Consider the following 13,772-nt stretch of genomic DNA (forward strand, 5'->3'; position numbering starts at 1 on the left):
AGGCTGTGCCACTCTTGCTGGGGAATTTGGACCTCAGCCACCTCAAGAGCCTATACCCTTTGTGGGCTCGGATCCAATGGTCCAGCCCAGGAACTCAGGGGGCCTGCTTGTCAGTGGGAGTATGAGGTCCTGGGCACGAGGATCCAGGAGGGTCTGGGTCCCTTCTGTGCTGCTCCTGTCCCAAGCCCATCTGAGTGGAGGAGAGGCCACCTACTGGGGATATAGCGGAGGGACACAGGGTCGCTGCGAGTGCCGTCCCTGTAGTAGGCAAGGATGGTGATCTCATACTCCACATGACTCATCAGGCCAGGTAAGATGGCTGTGTCAAGGGTCCCTGGGACAGAGATCTGAAGAAAGGAGAGTCCAGGGGTCCGCTTGGATCATAGAGAACCTCCCTTCCAGAGGCAGGATCACAGGCTATGGCAGACAGGTATTCACAAGATACAGGACTTGGATGGACACGGAGTCTAAGTCTCCCATGGCTTTGGAATCTGGGGCCATAGGAATTTCTCTGAAAGGTCTTCTGCCCTTGTTTCCTTACCTCATGGGCCTTCCCCTCTCCCAAGGGCATCCACTTGATCTGATAAACAAGTACACCAGACAAGGCAGCAGCCACCCATGACAGCTTGACCGCATCTCCTGGGAGCTCCACCACAGACAGCTGAATAGGGCTGGGAGCCTTCTCTGGAAGACGGGGGTAGAAATGGAGTGTAGGGTGCTGACCATCGTACCGAGGAGTGTCCCTGGCCCCTCGTCTCTTGGCAGACCTTACATCACTGTACAGACACTTGTACCCACCTGGCCTAGTACAGCCAGACAGATACCCAACATAGGCCCTTCAGCAGGACATAAAGACACAGTCCAGCTCCTCCCAGCCTTGATGTCACTGACTCACTTGTGGTCACATGGCCGGTCAGCACGGAGGAGCCACCCCCGAAGTAAAAACAAGTGACTCGGACGGTGTACTTGGTAGAGGAAGAAAGGGGGCCCAGGGTGGCTGAGGTAGCATTCCCAGGAACCTGAGTCTGTGGGAGGTAGACAGGCAGACCAGTCAGGCGCATGACAGCCAAGGCTAGCCTATGACTCTCAAAATAAGATCCCCAGAATGTTCCCTTAGTGGAGACTCCTTTCCCTGTCTCCCCTTTTAACCCCACAAGCCATTCTGCCTCTAAGTCTGGCATGGCTACAGTCTCAGCGTGACATCGCTATGCATGTGTGTATGTGTCCTTGCTTCAGGTCTTCCCCAATTCCTGCCAGACACAGCCCCCTTGTTGACTGGGACATAATCAATACCATGTCCCTTGCACCATCTCAAAGGTTATGTAAAGGAAGATAAACAGATCCGGACTGAAGATGTCCACAGGGAAGAAGAATATGAGGGCTGAGAGCCTGAGAATACTAGGCCACCAGTGCCTGTGGGAATGCCAAATCTACCTAAGATTCTGGGTCCCCCAGAATGCTCTTGTGACTTTTGGGCGCCTGCTCTTACCTGTCCAGAGTGGCTGCCGTCACTGGAGACATAGCTGACCTTGACCAGGCGCACGGGCCTCTGGGCTTCCCAGTTCACACAGGCTGAGCTGTGGTTCACATCTGAGAAACTCAGGTGTCTTGGGGGCCCCAGAGCAGCTGCAGAGCATAGCAAGGCATCAGGAGCTGCCATCCCTACGCTTGGGACTGGGAAAAGGTGGGATGTGCTGGGACTGAGGAGCATATGGGGCATCCGAAGTTAGCTGTGGTCTCCTACCCTGGAGGGAGCTAAAACACAGAGCAGGGAGCCAGGCAGTGGTGGTGCACACTTTTAACCCCAGCGCTCAGGAGGCAGAGGCAGGTGGATCTCTGTGAGTTCGAGGCCAGCCTGGTCTACAAGAGCTAGTTCCAAAGCTACAGAGAAATCCTGTCTCAAAAAAACAAAAACAAAACAAAAACAACAAAACAAACAAACAAGCTAAACCCAGAGCACGGTATCTGCTATGTGGACGCGTGACCTGGGAAGGATACTCACTGGTCCTGGCACTGATGCTCCGGACTTCACTGGCCTCTGGTCCCCGAAGGCTCTGCACTGAAATCTCATAGTCACAGCCCGGCTCTAGGCCTTCCAGCAGTACCTCAGGCTGTCCCACATGTACCTGGCAGGGACATGGCAACACATGTCTCAGCACCAAGCCCTGCCATCTGTCCCACCTGTCTCCCTTTTCCCATCTCTCACCTTTCTCCTTTGCTTCTCCCCAGGGGAGGCAGTCAGCAAGTACTGCACCAAGTACTGAGTGGCTCCAGCAGATGCCTGCCAGGTGAGGTGGAGGGTTCTGGGTGTTGCTGAAGCCAGGGTCAGTGCACCAGGTGGAGGCAGGGGTGCTGAGGAGGGGATGATCATCCCATCAGGGCAATCTTAGGGGTGTGGCACATGCAGAACTCATAAACATGAACAAAGAAACCCTTTTCCCAATGATAAGACTTTCAATAAGTAGGGATATATAGATGGGACACAGTCAGGTAGACAACCACCAATCAGAGCACTTGTCTCAAATGTCATCGGGCTGTGGTTTTCAGCTCACAGTTCTGGGGGAGCCAGATAATCCTGCTGGCCTAAAGCAATTTGCTACAAAGGTAGTGATTGATGTAACCTCCAGGTTGAAAGACACACACACACACACACACACACACAATACATGAAGTCATCTCTGTGAATGACCAGAAGATGCAGATCTAGAGACACATAGCAGAGTCAAGGTTGCCAGGGCTGGGTGAAGAAGGACCAGGGGTACCAATGAAATGTACAGTTTCCTTGGGAAATAAATATGATCTATGATGGCCTTAGTGTATATAGCCTTAAATATACTGTGCTTTTTTGTTTATTCATATTTCTCTTTTGAGACACAGTTTCTGTTTGTAATCCTAGCTGTCCTGGAACTCATTATGTAGACAAAGCTGGCATTGAACTTAGAGATTCATCCACCTGTCTCTGCCCCTCTAGTTCTGGAATTACAGTGTGTGCTACCACACCTGGAAAAGTCCTGAATATACTAACAGCCATCAATTGTCCCCTGTAAGTGGGTGAATGTGGGCATATGAGTTCTCTCTCAGTGCAGTTGTTATCCAGGCATCATGGTGGGTCCACGAACAGCTGAGAGCTAGTGGCCTCAGCCATGGGCTATGGTTGCTAGACAGGATAGGAGCCTTAGGACACCTTAAGCAGCAGTAGTAAGGAATGATGCGTGACACCACTGTGTTTGAAAGAGGATACCAGGGTCAGAGAGGCTTGGAATGGTGGCTCGTGGGAACACTCTAGACCCAGAGCTGCCTGTAGTTATGCCCTGGTAATGTAATCCCAAAGGGGCAGGACTAGACGGAGGTCACCCCTCTACCTGTGGTTGCCCGGCCTTGCAGGCTCTTGCCAAAACCATTCTCATAGACAGGAAACACGGAGACCATGTATTCTGTGTTGGAGGTCAGGTTTTGAAGCTCCATGGATGAGACAGGGCCCTCCACGACCACCTAGGCAGAAAAATCCCGTTAACAGGGTGTACTTGGGGGACATGGTCCCATCATCCTGAAATATACGGTCCCTACACAGAGTAGAGCAGCACCAGGTACCATGGAGACAGGCGAGAAAGTGGAACAATCCATTTGTCTATCAATATGTCGTCAAAACCACATCTGGGTGTCTTCAGTCACTGCTTAGCGCTCCCCACTCTGATTTGGTCTGGTTGGGTACATTTTATATAGCTACCCACTCCCAAGTCCACCCCCTTGGCTTTCCTGCCTCATGTGGACTTAGTGAGCTGGAGACCTTCATTCTAGTGCCCATCCACAGCTCAGCAGAGCCCACCTGAGCCAGGCTGGCAGAGTCCTGTTAGCGGCCCAAGCTCCCAAGAAGAGGTTGAACCAGGAGACCACCTCTTACCTCCTTGGGGGCACCACCTCTAGAAGGCTGCCACACAATTAGATACTTAAGGGGTGGGTATGAGGCCGGAGTCCAAGACAGGTGGACACTGGATGAGGTGACGTGGGTCAGGACAAGTCTGGTGGGCATGGGGAGGGGATCCAGGGCCAGAGCAGCGGCTGCTGGTTTGACTGTGGGGAAAGGTAGTTATGGAGCAAGCAAACGCGTCTATTTGCTCCCCCTGGTGGCCATGTGTAGGAGAGATAGGAAGATTCTCCCAACATAACCAAGACAGACATCCACCACCTGGTTTAGTACAGGCCATGAAAACTGGCCAGGTGTAGCCTCAGTCTCCCTGTTCCTCGGTCACTGTGGGGTTGCATCCTTACCTGGGCCCCTGCCCTGGATCTTTTGGCAAACAAGGCGGCTGAGTAGAGCAGCTAAGGTGGCCAGCTGGGGGAAGTCCAGCACATTGTGGACGGTGATGTCCAGTGGCTGGGAGGCCAGGAGTTTCAGTTCAGCCTCATCGGCGTTCTTCACACCTGCTTTGGGGAAGCACATGACAACAGGTGGCCAACAGAGTGCACCACTCTGAGTTCTCATCCTGTTTACACACAGTACCACGGGAGGACACACAGTGAAGCCAAATGTCCTGGATCCCATGGGATCTCAGTGGACATAGGGAGGCCAGTATGCTTAATTCTGGGAGCTGTGGAAAGCCGGCCAGACTATGTGGATGCTGGTGACAGGTGTCCATAAAAGAGGGGAGTCCTGGGTAGAGAAGGGCTCCTAGAGCAACTCCCTACATTTGAAGTTTCCTTCCCCATCAAACAGAGGGCAGTGAGTGTGGTTGATGCCCCAGAGAGCACCAGGAACAATCCTTGCTTGGGGAGCAGATGGAGAAGGTAGGAGAGCTGTCAGACACAAGGGCAGCTGCCAGGCAGGGAACCCGTTTGAAGGCTACCTGCAGTGTGAGCTGAAGGGCTGCAAGGAGTTAGGGGAGTGTCGCAACAAAGTGGGCAGGGACAGATATTGCAGATGCTGCTGCAAGGTGCAACCATGCACCTCTGTGGAGCCGGTCTCACCCTCTGGCCTCTATGGGTGTGGAAGCTGCAGGACACCCAATCTTTCAGCGGAGGTGGTGAAGCCCGAATACAAATGTGTCTGTGACCCAGAGCCCACCCCGCCATGAGCATTCTAACCTAGGGCCTGGGCACTGTGCAGGCTCACCCACAACAAAGACATCAATGTCCTGATCCTTAAGAATCCGGGCAGCTGTGCGCACATCATCTTGGGACTTGCCATCCGTCACCAGAATCAACACTTTGGCTGCCTCTGGACGGGCACCTGCTGCTGGCTTCAGGTTCTGCCCCAGTACATGGTTTAGGGCAAGGCCTTAGGAACATCAGGGGAAAAGTGACAGACAACCACTCCCTCCTCAGGTGCCTTCTCGGCCACAGCTGCTCCCACACTTGATCCCAGGGCTCTCTGTTCATGCGTCTTGTCCCTCCTGCCTTGCCAGACTAAAGACACCGGGGATCAGGGACAGCGCCTGCTGTGGAGTGTACCCAAGGCCCAGCAAGGCCATGCCTGTGTCTTCTAAGAAGCCACCTGTGAGACTGAGAGTCCAGCTGAGTGGGATCCAGACAGAAGCTGCCTCTGATCAGCATAGACACTCGATCTCAACAAGGTGCCCAAAGTTCCACACTTTTGCCAAAGGTTGAGGTGGGTGGTGCAGGTGGAGTTTGCTCTCTAAAGTGTGGAGTGGATTCAGCACCTGCCCATCACACAAATGTTCAGGCGTGGACGGGGATTAAAAGGAGGTTGGCCAAGAGGTTTCATAATAGCCAAGCCTCAAGGCCCAGGACTTACCTGTGAATGTGTTTCCTCCTCTGTACCGGAGGCTGTGCACCGCTGCCAGCACCTGCTCCTTGGTGTGGAAGGAGTTCAGGTCCCACTCGGTCTGGGGGTCTCCACTGTACTGAGTCAGACCTGGGGGTGGACTCTGGTTGCTGGGGGTGTTTTGTTTGATTTTTGGTTTCTTTCTTTCTTTTTTTGCAGCCCTAGGGAAAGCATGCTAGGCAATATTGTACTACTGCACCCTCAGTGCCAGGACTATTTTGAAGACCATGTCTACAGAGTTGCCTGCTCTGGGCATAGCCATTGGTGGTTCCACTTCCAGGAAAAGACACATTTTCAGGGTTCAAGGCTCTCCTAGGGGTATAATCAGAGGGGCTGACTGGGAGTCAGTCATTCCCGCAGACTATAACAGCTACCCTGGTTCACTGGGAAAGTGAATCAATCACATGACCCAATCCAGACCAAGTAGGCTTCCATCAGCCAGGTTTCTCAACTCTCTTCACAGGCTGCTGGACTTTGGGAGGCTATAGCATTCCCTATCCTGTTATGAGGGCAGCTGCCAGCCTTCTGCTGGCTTAAGAGGTCCAAGATCCCCCAAGGGCAATATAAAGGAGGTGGTACCCACCTACTTGGACTTTATCTGGTCCTATTTCAAAAGGTGTGATGATGCTGGCCAGGAAGTCTTTGACCTGCTGGAAGTGGCTGTGGCCGATGCTCCAGGACCCGTCCACCAGGAAGATTATATCGGTAGGAGTTGGGGGCATACAGTGGAACTGGGGGTCAGCTGGAGCAGGTAAGAATGGGTGAGATATTGGGTGAGGCTTATGGCCTCCCCAGGACACCTGAGGCATTGTAGACCTGACTGAAGGCCTCAAAATACCCTTCCCTGAGATCTTCGGGGTCAGGGTCTCCAAGGACTTTGTGTCCCCCTAGATTTAGAAAAACCCTCTTGCATCCTAGTTTGGGGTTTCAATTTCTCTAAGTCCCCTCAAAGAGGGCTGATCACAGTCTTAGGTCTAGGGGTCACCTCTGCCTTCCAAGCCCCCTGGCAGCACTATGTCTGAACCTGACAATTTAGTCCCTGGGCTGATCAGGCTCCACCACCCACATTTCCCAACCTGGCTACCTGTAGGTGGCCACTAGTCATGGGTGGGGGTGCTAGCGCCACAGACAGTCCAAACCGGATAAATTGCCAGGAAGACCAGGCAGGGCAGTAGCAATCAGAAACTACTTCTGTGACCTCAGAATCTTCCATCACCCTAGAGTTCTTTGTGGATAACATGCTTCCTGGGGCCACTGATAATTTGACACAGATTGCTCCTGGCAAGTCTCATGAGATTTCTAAACAAAGCCAGGTAGACGATTCCTCTGTGGTTTCTGATGCTCAGTCTAAAGGGGGAGGCCCAGGCATGTCTGTAAGACCCTCAATAGTGGGGCAACATTGTAGAAGAAGACCTGATTCATAACAACATAATGGGGCACAGGGCCTGACATGAGGGAGTAATGCCCAAATCTGAGCACAGAAGTCTTCCCATAGCTCTGTGTCTGGTGAAGAAGGCAGTGGTGCTCCTGATGTGCGGGGCACAAGCGAGGAGATGGCCTCACCTAATCTGACCCCACAGAACACAGCAATCACCTTACCTAGCTGCTCTCCCTTCCCCACAGAGTCCGCAATGTGGCTCTGCCTCTCCAGGTCTGTGGTTGGCTGAGCAGGGTCCTGCACACCAAAGCCCTGCTTGAGTTTCCTCTGATCCTTATTGGCCACTGCTGGAGGCAAAAGGAGGGGTTTCATCTACTACCACGCACCTCCCAGACCTAAGCTAGGGTTCTGGGACAAAAACTACCTGGCCCCTGCACCTGAGATTGTGAGTCCAGGAATATGACTAGCCTAAATTAAAGCTAGAGCATGTGGTCAAATACAAACAAGAATTTATGGCCATACGGCAAGAGACACAAGAAGCATCAGAGGGCTTCCCCCTGCCACATGCACAACACCCAGGATTTACTTCCACTCTACTTTGACCCACCAAGAATGGGCCAGTCTCTGCTCGAGGTGAAGGCGATGCTGGGCTCAGGTATTTTCTCAGGGTCTGAGGCCTGCAAAGGGAAGGAGGTAGGATCCAGGGTGGGTCCTACCAGCCTCCGGCTGCCTCTGCTCGGAGAGTGGCTCTTCAGATCCTCAACTGCAGAGAAAGGAGGGACTGACTGTTAGTACACCAACCCCGGGTGGGAGCAGGGGCTTGGGGTTTGGGAGTTTATGTACTTCCTGAACCTTTCCACCTCATAGGAAGTGAGCAGCAATGTCGGGAACAGGAAACAAGACCCTAGCACCTCACAGGCAGAATGCCCCAGGTCACAAGGCGAGCTGCCTTCCGCCCACACTCACCCCTGTCTGTGTGCAGGAGGACTTACTCACAAACTCCCTTCGCACCAGCAGGACAGGCCCAGAGTCAGTGAGCTCGAAGATCTGCAAGATGTAGCCCTTGGAAGGGCTCAGGCCACCCACGGTGGCCTTGGGCATCTTGGTGGTTAATATCAGCTCCTGCTCCAAGTCCCCTAGGTGGAGGTGGAGAGTTGTTGAGACTCCCAAATTTACTATACATATGTGTACATACATGTGGGTCGATGTGTGTGCACCAGGAATGGAGTTAAGTGTAATGGAGTTGAATTCTGTGTTCCAGGAGATAAACAGATTAAGAAATAGAAACATGGTAGTGGTGACCTCAGGGCACATCCCATCCGGATAAGTTTCCAACTTGTGAAAGGAATTAAAAAGAAGCTTACAGCCAGGTGTGGTGATACATGCCTTTAATTGCAGCACTGGGAAGGCAGAGCCAGGTAGATCTCTTGTTTGAGGCCAGCCTTGTCTACAAAGCAAGTTCCAGAACAACCAGCCTTAGGCGGTGAAGGAAATTATTGAAAACAAAGCTGGAGAAGGGGCCAAGAGAACTCGGCAGCTTTGACCTCATGATTCTGCTTCAAGGATAGAAGAAAGGTAAGGAAAGTGACTAAGGCCATCCATGTGTCAGGGGTGTGCTGAATGGAAGCCCAGAGTGGTTACTGTGTGAAACTGTGAAGGAGAAACCTGTATTTCCTTGGAGACCCCAAGATATTGGAGATGCCAGAATCATGAGATATCTGGTGAAGAAAGCTGCTGACAAGAAGTGGAGACCTCCCATGAGAAAGAAGTGTGTTACAGTCAGCAAACTGAAGGGAATTGGAGCTCTGCAGAACATTCTGACATCAGACGTGGAAACAGTTTGGAGTTTCCCAGCTGGTTTTCGGTCTTGTTTTGGTCCAGTATTTCCATACTTTCTTCCCTGTGTTTGGGAATGGTAATGAGTATCCTGTGCCATTATATGCTGGAAGTATGTGATCTGTTTTTTTATTTTAATTACAATGAAAGTTACTACATGACTCAGAAGAGACTCTGGACTTTAGACTTTTAAATGTTGTTTAGATTGTGATAGACTGGAATCTTTTGCATTTGGACTGAATGCATTTTTGCATTATGATATAGTTGCATGCCTTTAGGGGCTAGGGAGTAGAATTTGGTGGTTAGAAATAAAATGTCCCCCACAGTGTGTGGAGTTTTAAGGAGGTGTGGCTTTGTTGTTGAAGGAAGGGGTCACTGGATACAGGCTTTGACTTGTCCTGTGTAAATCGTGCTCATTGAGATAGTTTACTTCCTGTTGCCTTTGGTTTGTTACAGATTAAAGACAGCTGACTTCATTTTTCTTTTTAATTAAACAGTGTTAGATTTTTATCATTTCCTCAGCTAGAGGTTAACTTTTTGGGTGGTTTTTCCTCAACAACATTGTGAATTACACATCATAAATTGTTTTTGTTGTTCTGAGAATTGATTGACCATAAGATGTTTTGTGGTTTGTGAACTCTATGACCATAAACATGTACCATTACCATGATCATAAAAATATCTGCAAAATTCCACTCTTAAATCACTCTCTTGCCTGATATAAAGAAACTGCTCTTGCCTTTAATATGGACTGTTTCTATTCTCCTACTATGGCAGACTGAAAATAAGACCCAGCCATTAATAAATTTTTGCCTTACAAAAAAAAAAAAAAGACTAGCCTAAACTATATAGTATGACCCTATCTCAACTTAAAAAAAGAAAAGAAAAACAGACTAGGACATGAGCTTACCTTTATAGATGTAGACTAATAACCAACTATCATACTGAAAATATGTTATGAGATTTAATATATCTACAGAATAGGATTCATGAAGCATCACCTATGAAAGGTGACAAAGATATCAGGCTTGCCACATGTTTATAAGGATGTGTGCTGCTGTGTCTAAGGTGGTCACTAGGGCATGAGGAGATAAATGAGTGACTATCAAGTTCATGAAGACATGAACTCTTCATCCAATACCTGCCAGCCAATCTTAATGCTACAGTAAAAGTAAACATGGACAGCCATCTGCGATACAAAACAAACAAACAAACAAACAAAAACCAAGAACACCCATACCACTAGCAACAATCTTCACTAGCAAACACAGGCCAACTTGAACCTGACTAAACTCCAGGATCCAACTACCAATCTGCAGGAGACACAGGAGAGAGAGGGGCAAGTCATACAGCATCTCAAAGATGTCATTGCTAGACAAGGACACGGGGATCTGGCTTCTCCTACAAGTAAATACTAAGGGAAAAGGAGAGAGGAAAAATTACAAGAGGCACAGGACTAGTAAGATGGATGTATACCTCAACCTGGCGTGTGGCTCACACTTGGCAATCTCAATACTCAGGAGGCTGAGGTGAGGGAATTGGGAGCTAAAGGCCAAGCTGGGCCAGAAAGAAAGACCCTATTTCAGGGGGGGGGGGAAAGATGTGTATCTTCGTTTGGGGGTTCTAATTAAGGTTGCTCAATTGTAGAAAATATTTTTGGATGAACTACAAAGTTGTGGTTTTAATTTGGAGGCATGCCAATGGCCTTTGAGCTGTGTTTGAGTCGTTCCTTCTTCAAGGAGAACAAATACAGACAGAATTATAGCATGTCTCAGATTTGCTTTAAGATCATGCACCCAGGAGGGTGACAAGAAGGGAAACAAAGCTGGGCTAGTCACGTGTTACCTGTGGCATTTAGTGCCAAACCCCAGGCTCCATCACACCCTGTTGCTTTCCAGGTGTTTAAAATTCCCATAAAAATAGCCCCAAAGAAGAAGAGAATAAAAGTGTAACAAAAGTATATCAAAAAGAAAGAAAATTGGAAGAATGTAGCTTTAAAGTTCAATAAATCAATTACTTTGTTAAATAAAAATAAATAAAATGTTTCAACTAAAAGACAAAGATTGGGGTTGGAAAGATGGCAAACAGTTAAGAGCATCTGCTACAAAAGTAGCAGATGAAGTTCAGTTCCCGGCCAACGCTTGGTAACTCGCAAACTCGCAGCTGCCTGTAACTCAAGACCCAGAAACATCCCTCTCCTCTGGCCTTTAAGGGCACCTGCATCAATACACACGCACACACATGTGTGCATGCACATACACACACAATTTAAAAAGACAGACTGTCATACTGGCTAAAAAGAATACTCTGGGTCACTATCCATTTAGAATCTTTCTAAAAAGAAAGCAAATTGGAAGACTGTAGATTTAAACTCAAATCAATTACTTTGTTATTGGTTTTATTAGTATTGTGTTATCCATTTTATTAGTATTTTATATCTTTTGGCTTTGTTGATTCACCTCCTGTTTTTATTTCTATTTTTCCCTTTTCTATCATTTCTTTCTAGTCTACCCAAATTTACTTTTCTGTTCCATATAACTTAATATGGATGTTTAAATTCTTAGTTTTTCTTTTTTCTTTTTTCAATACTGGAGCTCAATCATACCAGGGCCTCGCACATGCTGGGCAAGCCTACCACTGATCTACATCTCCATCCCTACAATTATTCTTTCATAATTTATGGAGCTGAATCTATTAATCTTCCTCTAAGCCACAGTAAAAAAAAAAAATAAAAAGAGCATCTATGTAACTCAGGTTGGCCTTGAACAGGGGATCCTCTTGCCTCAGTATTAGAAAACAGGTATAACCTTACCACACCCAATTTAAGCCTGTGTCATCACGACCCTGTCCCTGTAACTGGAGGGCTAACTGCTTTCTCACAAGCTCACTGCATGCAGGATCCACGCTGTTCTTAAAGCCCTAGGACCTGTTCTGAAGTGGAAGTCACCACTTCTTCAAAGCATATGTCCTGAGCACCTTCTGTGTGTGCTCGTGCTGGGTACAGGGGAATACAGAGGCCTCCCCAGCTGCATCTGCTCCATGTGATGGAGGCTGATGGAGGAAATGTAGAAACGGCCCGGCCAGAGAGTGGGGAGACGCCGGCTAGAGCAGGCCCAGTGACCCCCTGTTAGCTAAAGAGTCATTCTCCTTGCTTTTCTCAGTGGAGAGCCTTGGTCCTGTAGGTGTAAATAAAATGCACTGCCTTTTCTACTGAAGCATTTAATGAGACAAAGGAGGTTCCATCTTTAAAGAAATTTGTGGGAAAAATAAAAATAAAGGCATCTGGGAGAAAAAAAGTCCCTGTCCACCCTTCAGCATTTTTCTAAGATCCATGTTTGTGCTCGAGGTGCATCGTACTCTTAGAAGATGTACTTTGTTAACCAACTATATTGCTTTAAGTTAGCCAATCTGTAAGAACGTGAGACCCAGCTCTGATCACTCAGAGTGCAGTACAAGACTCCTTTGGTTAGGAACAAAACCATAGTGGGGCCTCTGACTGGCTGTGCTCACTTGATTAAACTTGGCTACATACCATTCTGCAGAAGTAAAACTGCATGCTTTGCCAAACACTTGGGACTGGGGTCATTTTCTTGAGAGCCTAGACCCATTTCTAACAGTCCTAATGGAAAAGGAGCGGAAGCCATACCTGCCATAGGTGTCACCTGCACCAAGTAGCCAAGGCCACTTCCCTCTGCTTCCCTCCACTTCATCTGCAGCTGGTCCTCAGGCAATACTGCCAGCCTTAGACGGCCGCTTACTGTAAAAACAGGATTGGAGGTTGGGGTGCAAGACAGAATTACCAGCGGCTAATTGACCGCCTCCTACAACCAGAGGTAGGCCTCCACTAAGATCTTGGAAGGGACATATCTTCATCTAGGTGTCTGAAGAGTCTGTGGCTCAAGATTTTTCTGTGGAGGAAAAATCCTTCACCCTGAAGATTCTCAATGACATGGCCACACTGTTAGCTTCAGCAGGAGGGAGTCTAATCCCACCCAAGGGGAAGCCCCTGCTGCAAAGGAGGCTCAGATCAGCATCAGGAGCAGTGCCCACCCTGTGATGATTAGAGGTGCAGAGGTAAAACAGCAGCTGCTGACCCACTGCCCAGGGCCTTAGAAGCTGCTTTGTGTCTCCTGCTCTCAAGAATTCTGTAGAAGCAGCCGTGCTGCTGAAGGTGCCCCCACTGCCAAAGTCATGCTAAGTTGATGCACCCCTTGTGGGTAGACTGGATAAAGGACCTCAGCTGGAAGTGTGGTGGTGGCTGTCTGCTTATCACACACGGTGTGTCTGTGTGCACCTGTGCCTAAATGTTGGCACGTGTAGGATACACACCTAGCTTAGCCCTCACACTAGATTGGCAGTATGATGGTTAGTACTGCTAACTTAACAGAATCTAAAATCGCCTGGGATATTGGACTGACAGTATGCCTGTGGGGGATTATCTTGATTTGTTAACAATGTGGGGAGACACATTTTAATTGTAGATGGAACTATTCCTTTGGCAGGAGAGTCAGACCATATGACACTGAGCTAGTGAGTTGAGCTCTAGCGTACAAGTTCAGTCCTCTCTGCTTTCTGATGGTGGATGCAATGAGATCAGCTGCTTCAGGTTCCTGCTACCCATGGAAGAGGGAGAGATACCCATGGTCAATGGGGAGGAGAGGGCAGTGGGGTCTGTGCTGACCTCCCAGAAAGCTTCCGGGCTCTGTGGTGCAGGCAGTTATTTTTGGAAAATGGGGACAGAGGCCTCTTCTAGTCCCTTTGCCATGTGTGGGGGCA

At 49.0% G+C, this 13,772-nt stretch overlaps 1 protein-coding gene across 1 annotated transcript in view; it reads right to left on the reverse strand.

The window, feature by feature from the left end:
- Col20a1 (collagen type XX alpha 1 chain) overlaps positions 1-13,772 on the reverse strand; it is a 32,355-nt gene that overhangs the window by 17,108 nt on the left and 1,475 nt on the right. The window contains exons 2-16 of the mRNA XM_057781226.1: positions 12,643-12,753; positions 8,153-8,296; positions 7,768-7,923; positions 6,366-6,524; positions 5,753-5,872; positions 5,111-5,275; positions 4,270-4,422; positions 3,902-4,071; positions 3,363-3,492; positions 2,207-2,352; positions 2,003-2,126; positions 1,490-1,626; positions 896-1,025; positions 542-684; positions 215-347 (exon numbers count right to left, since the gene is read on the reverse strand). Of these exons, the coding sequence (XP_057637209.1) occupies positions 215-347; positions 542-684; positions 896-1,025; positions 1,490-1,626; positions 2,003-2,126; positions 2,207-2,352; positions 3,363-3,492; positions 3,902-4,071; positions 4,270-4,422; positions 5,111-5,275; positions 5,753-5,872; positions 6,366-6,524; positions 7,768-7,923; positions 8,153-8,296; positions 12,643-12,753 (2,121 nt within the window). The remainder of the gene's footprint in view (positions 1-214; positions 348-541; positions 685-895; positions 1,026-1,489; positions 1,627-2,002; positions 2,127-2,206; positions 2,353-3,362; positions 3,493-3,901; positions 4,072-4,269; positions 4,423-5,110; positions 5,276-5,752; positions 5,873-6,365; positions 6,525-7,767; positions 7,924-8,152; positions 8,297-12,642; positions 12,754-13,772) is intronic.

This window comes from Chionomys nivalis, chromosome 9 (genome assembly GCF_950005125.1).
Source record: "Chionomys nivalis chromosome 9, mChiNiv1.1, whole genome shotgun sequence".
NCBI lineage: Eukaryota > Metazoa > Chordata > Mammalia > Rodentia > Cricetidae > Chionomys > Chionomys nivalis.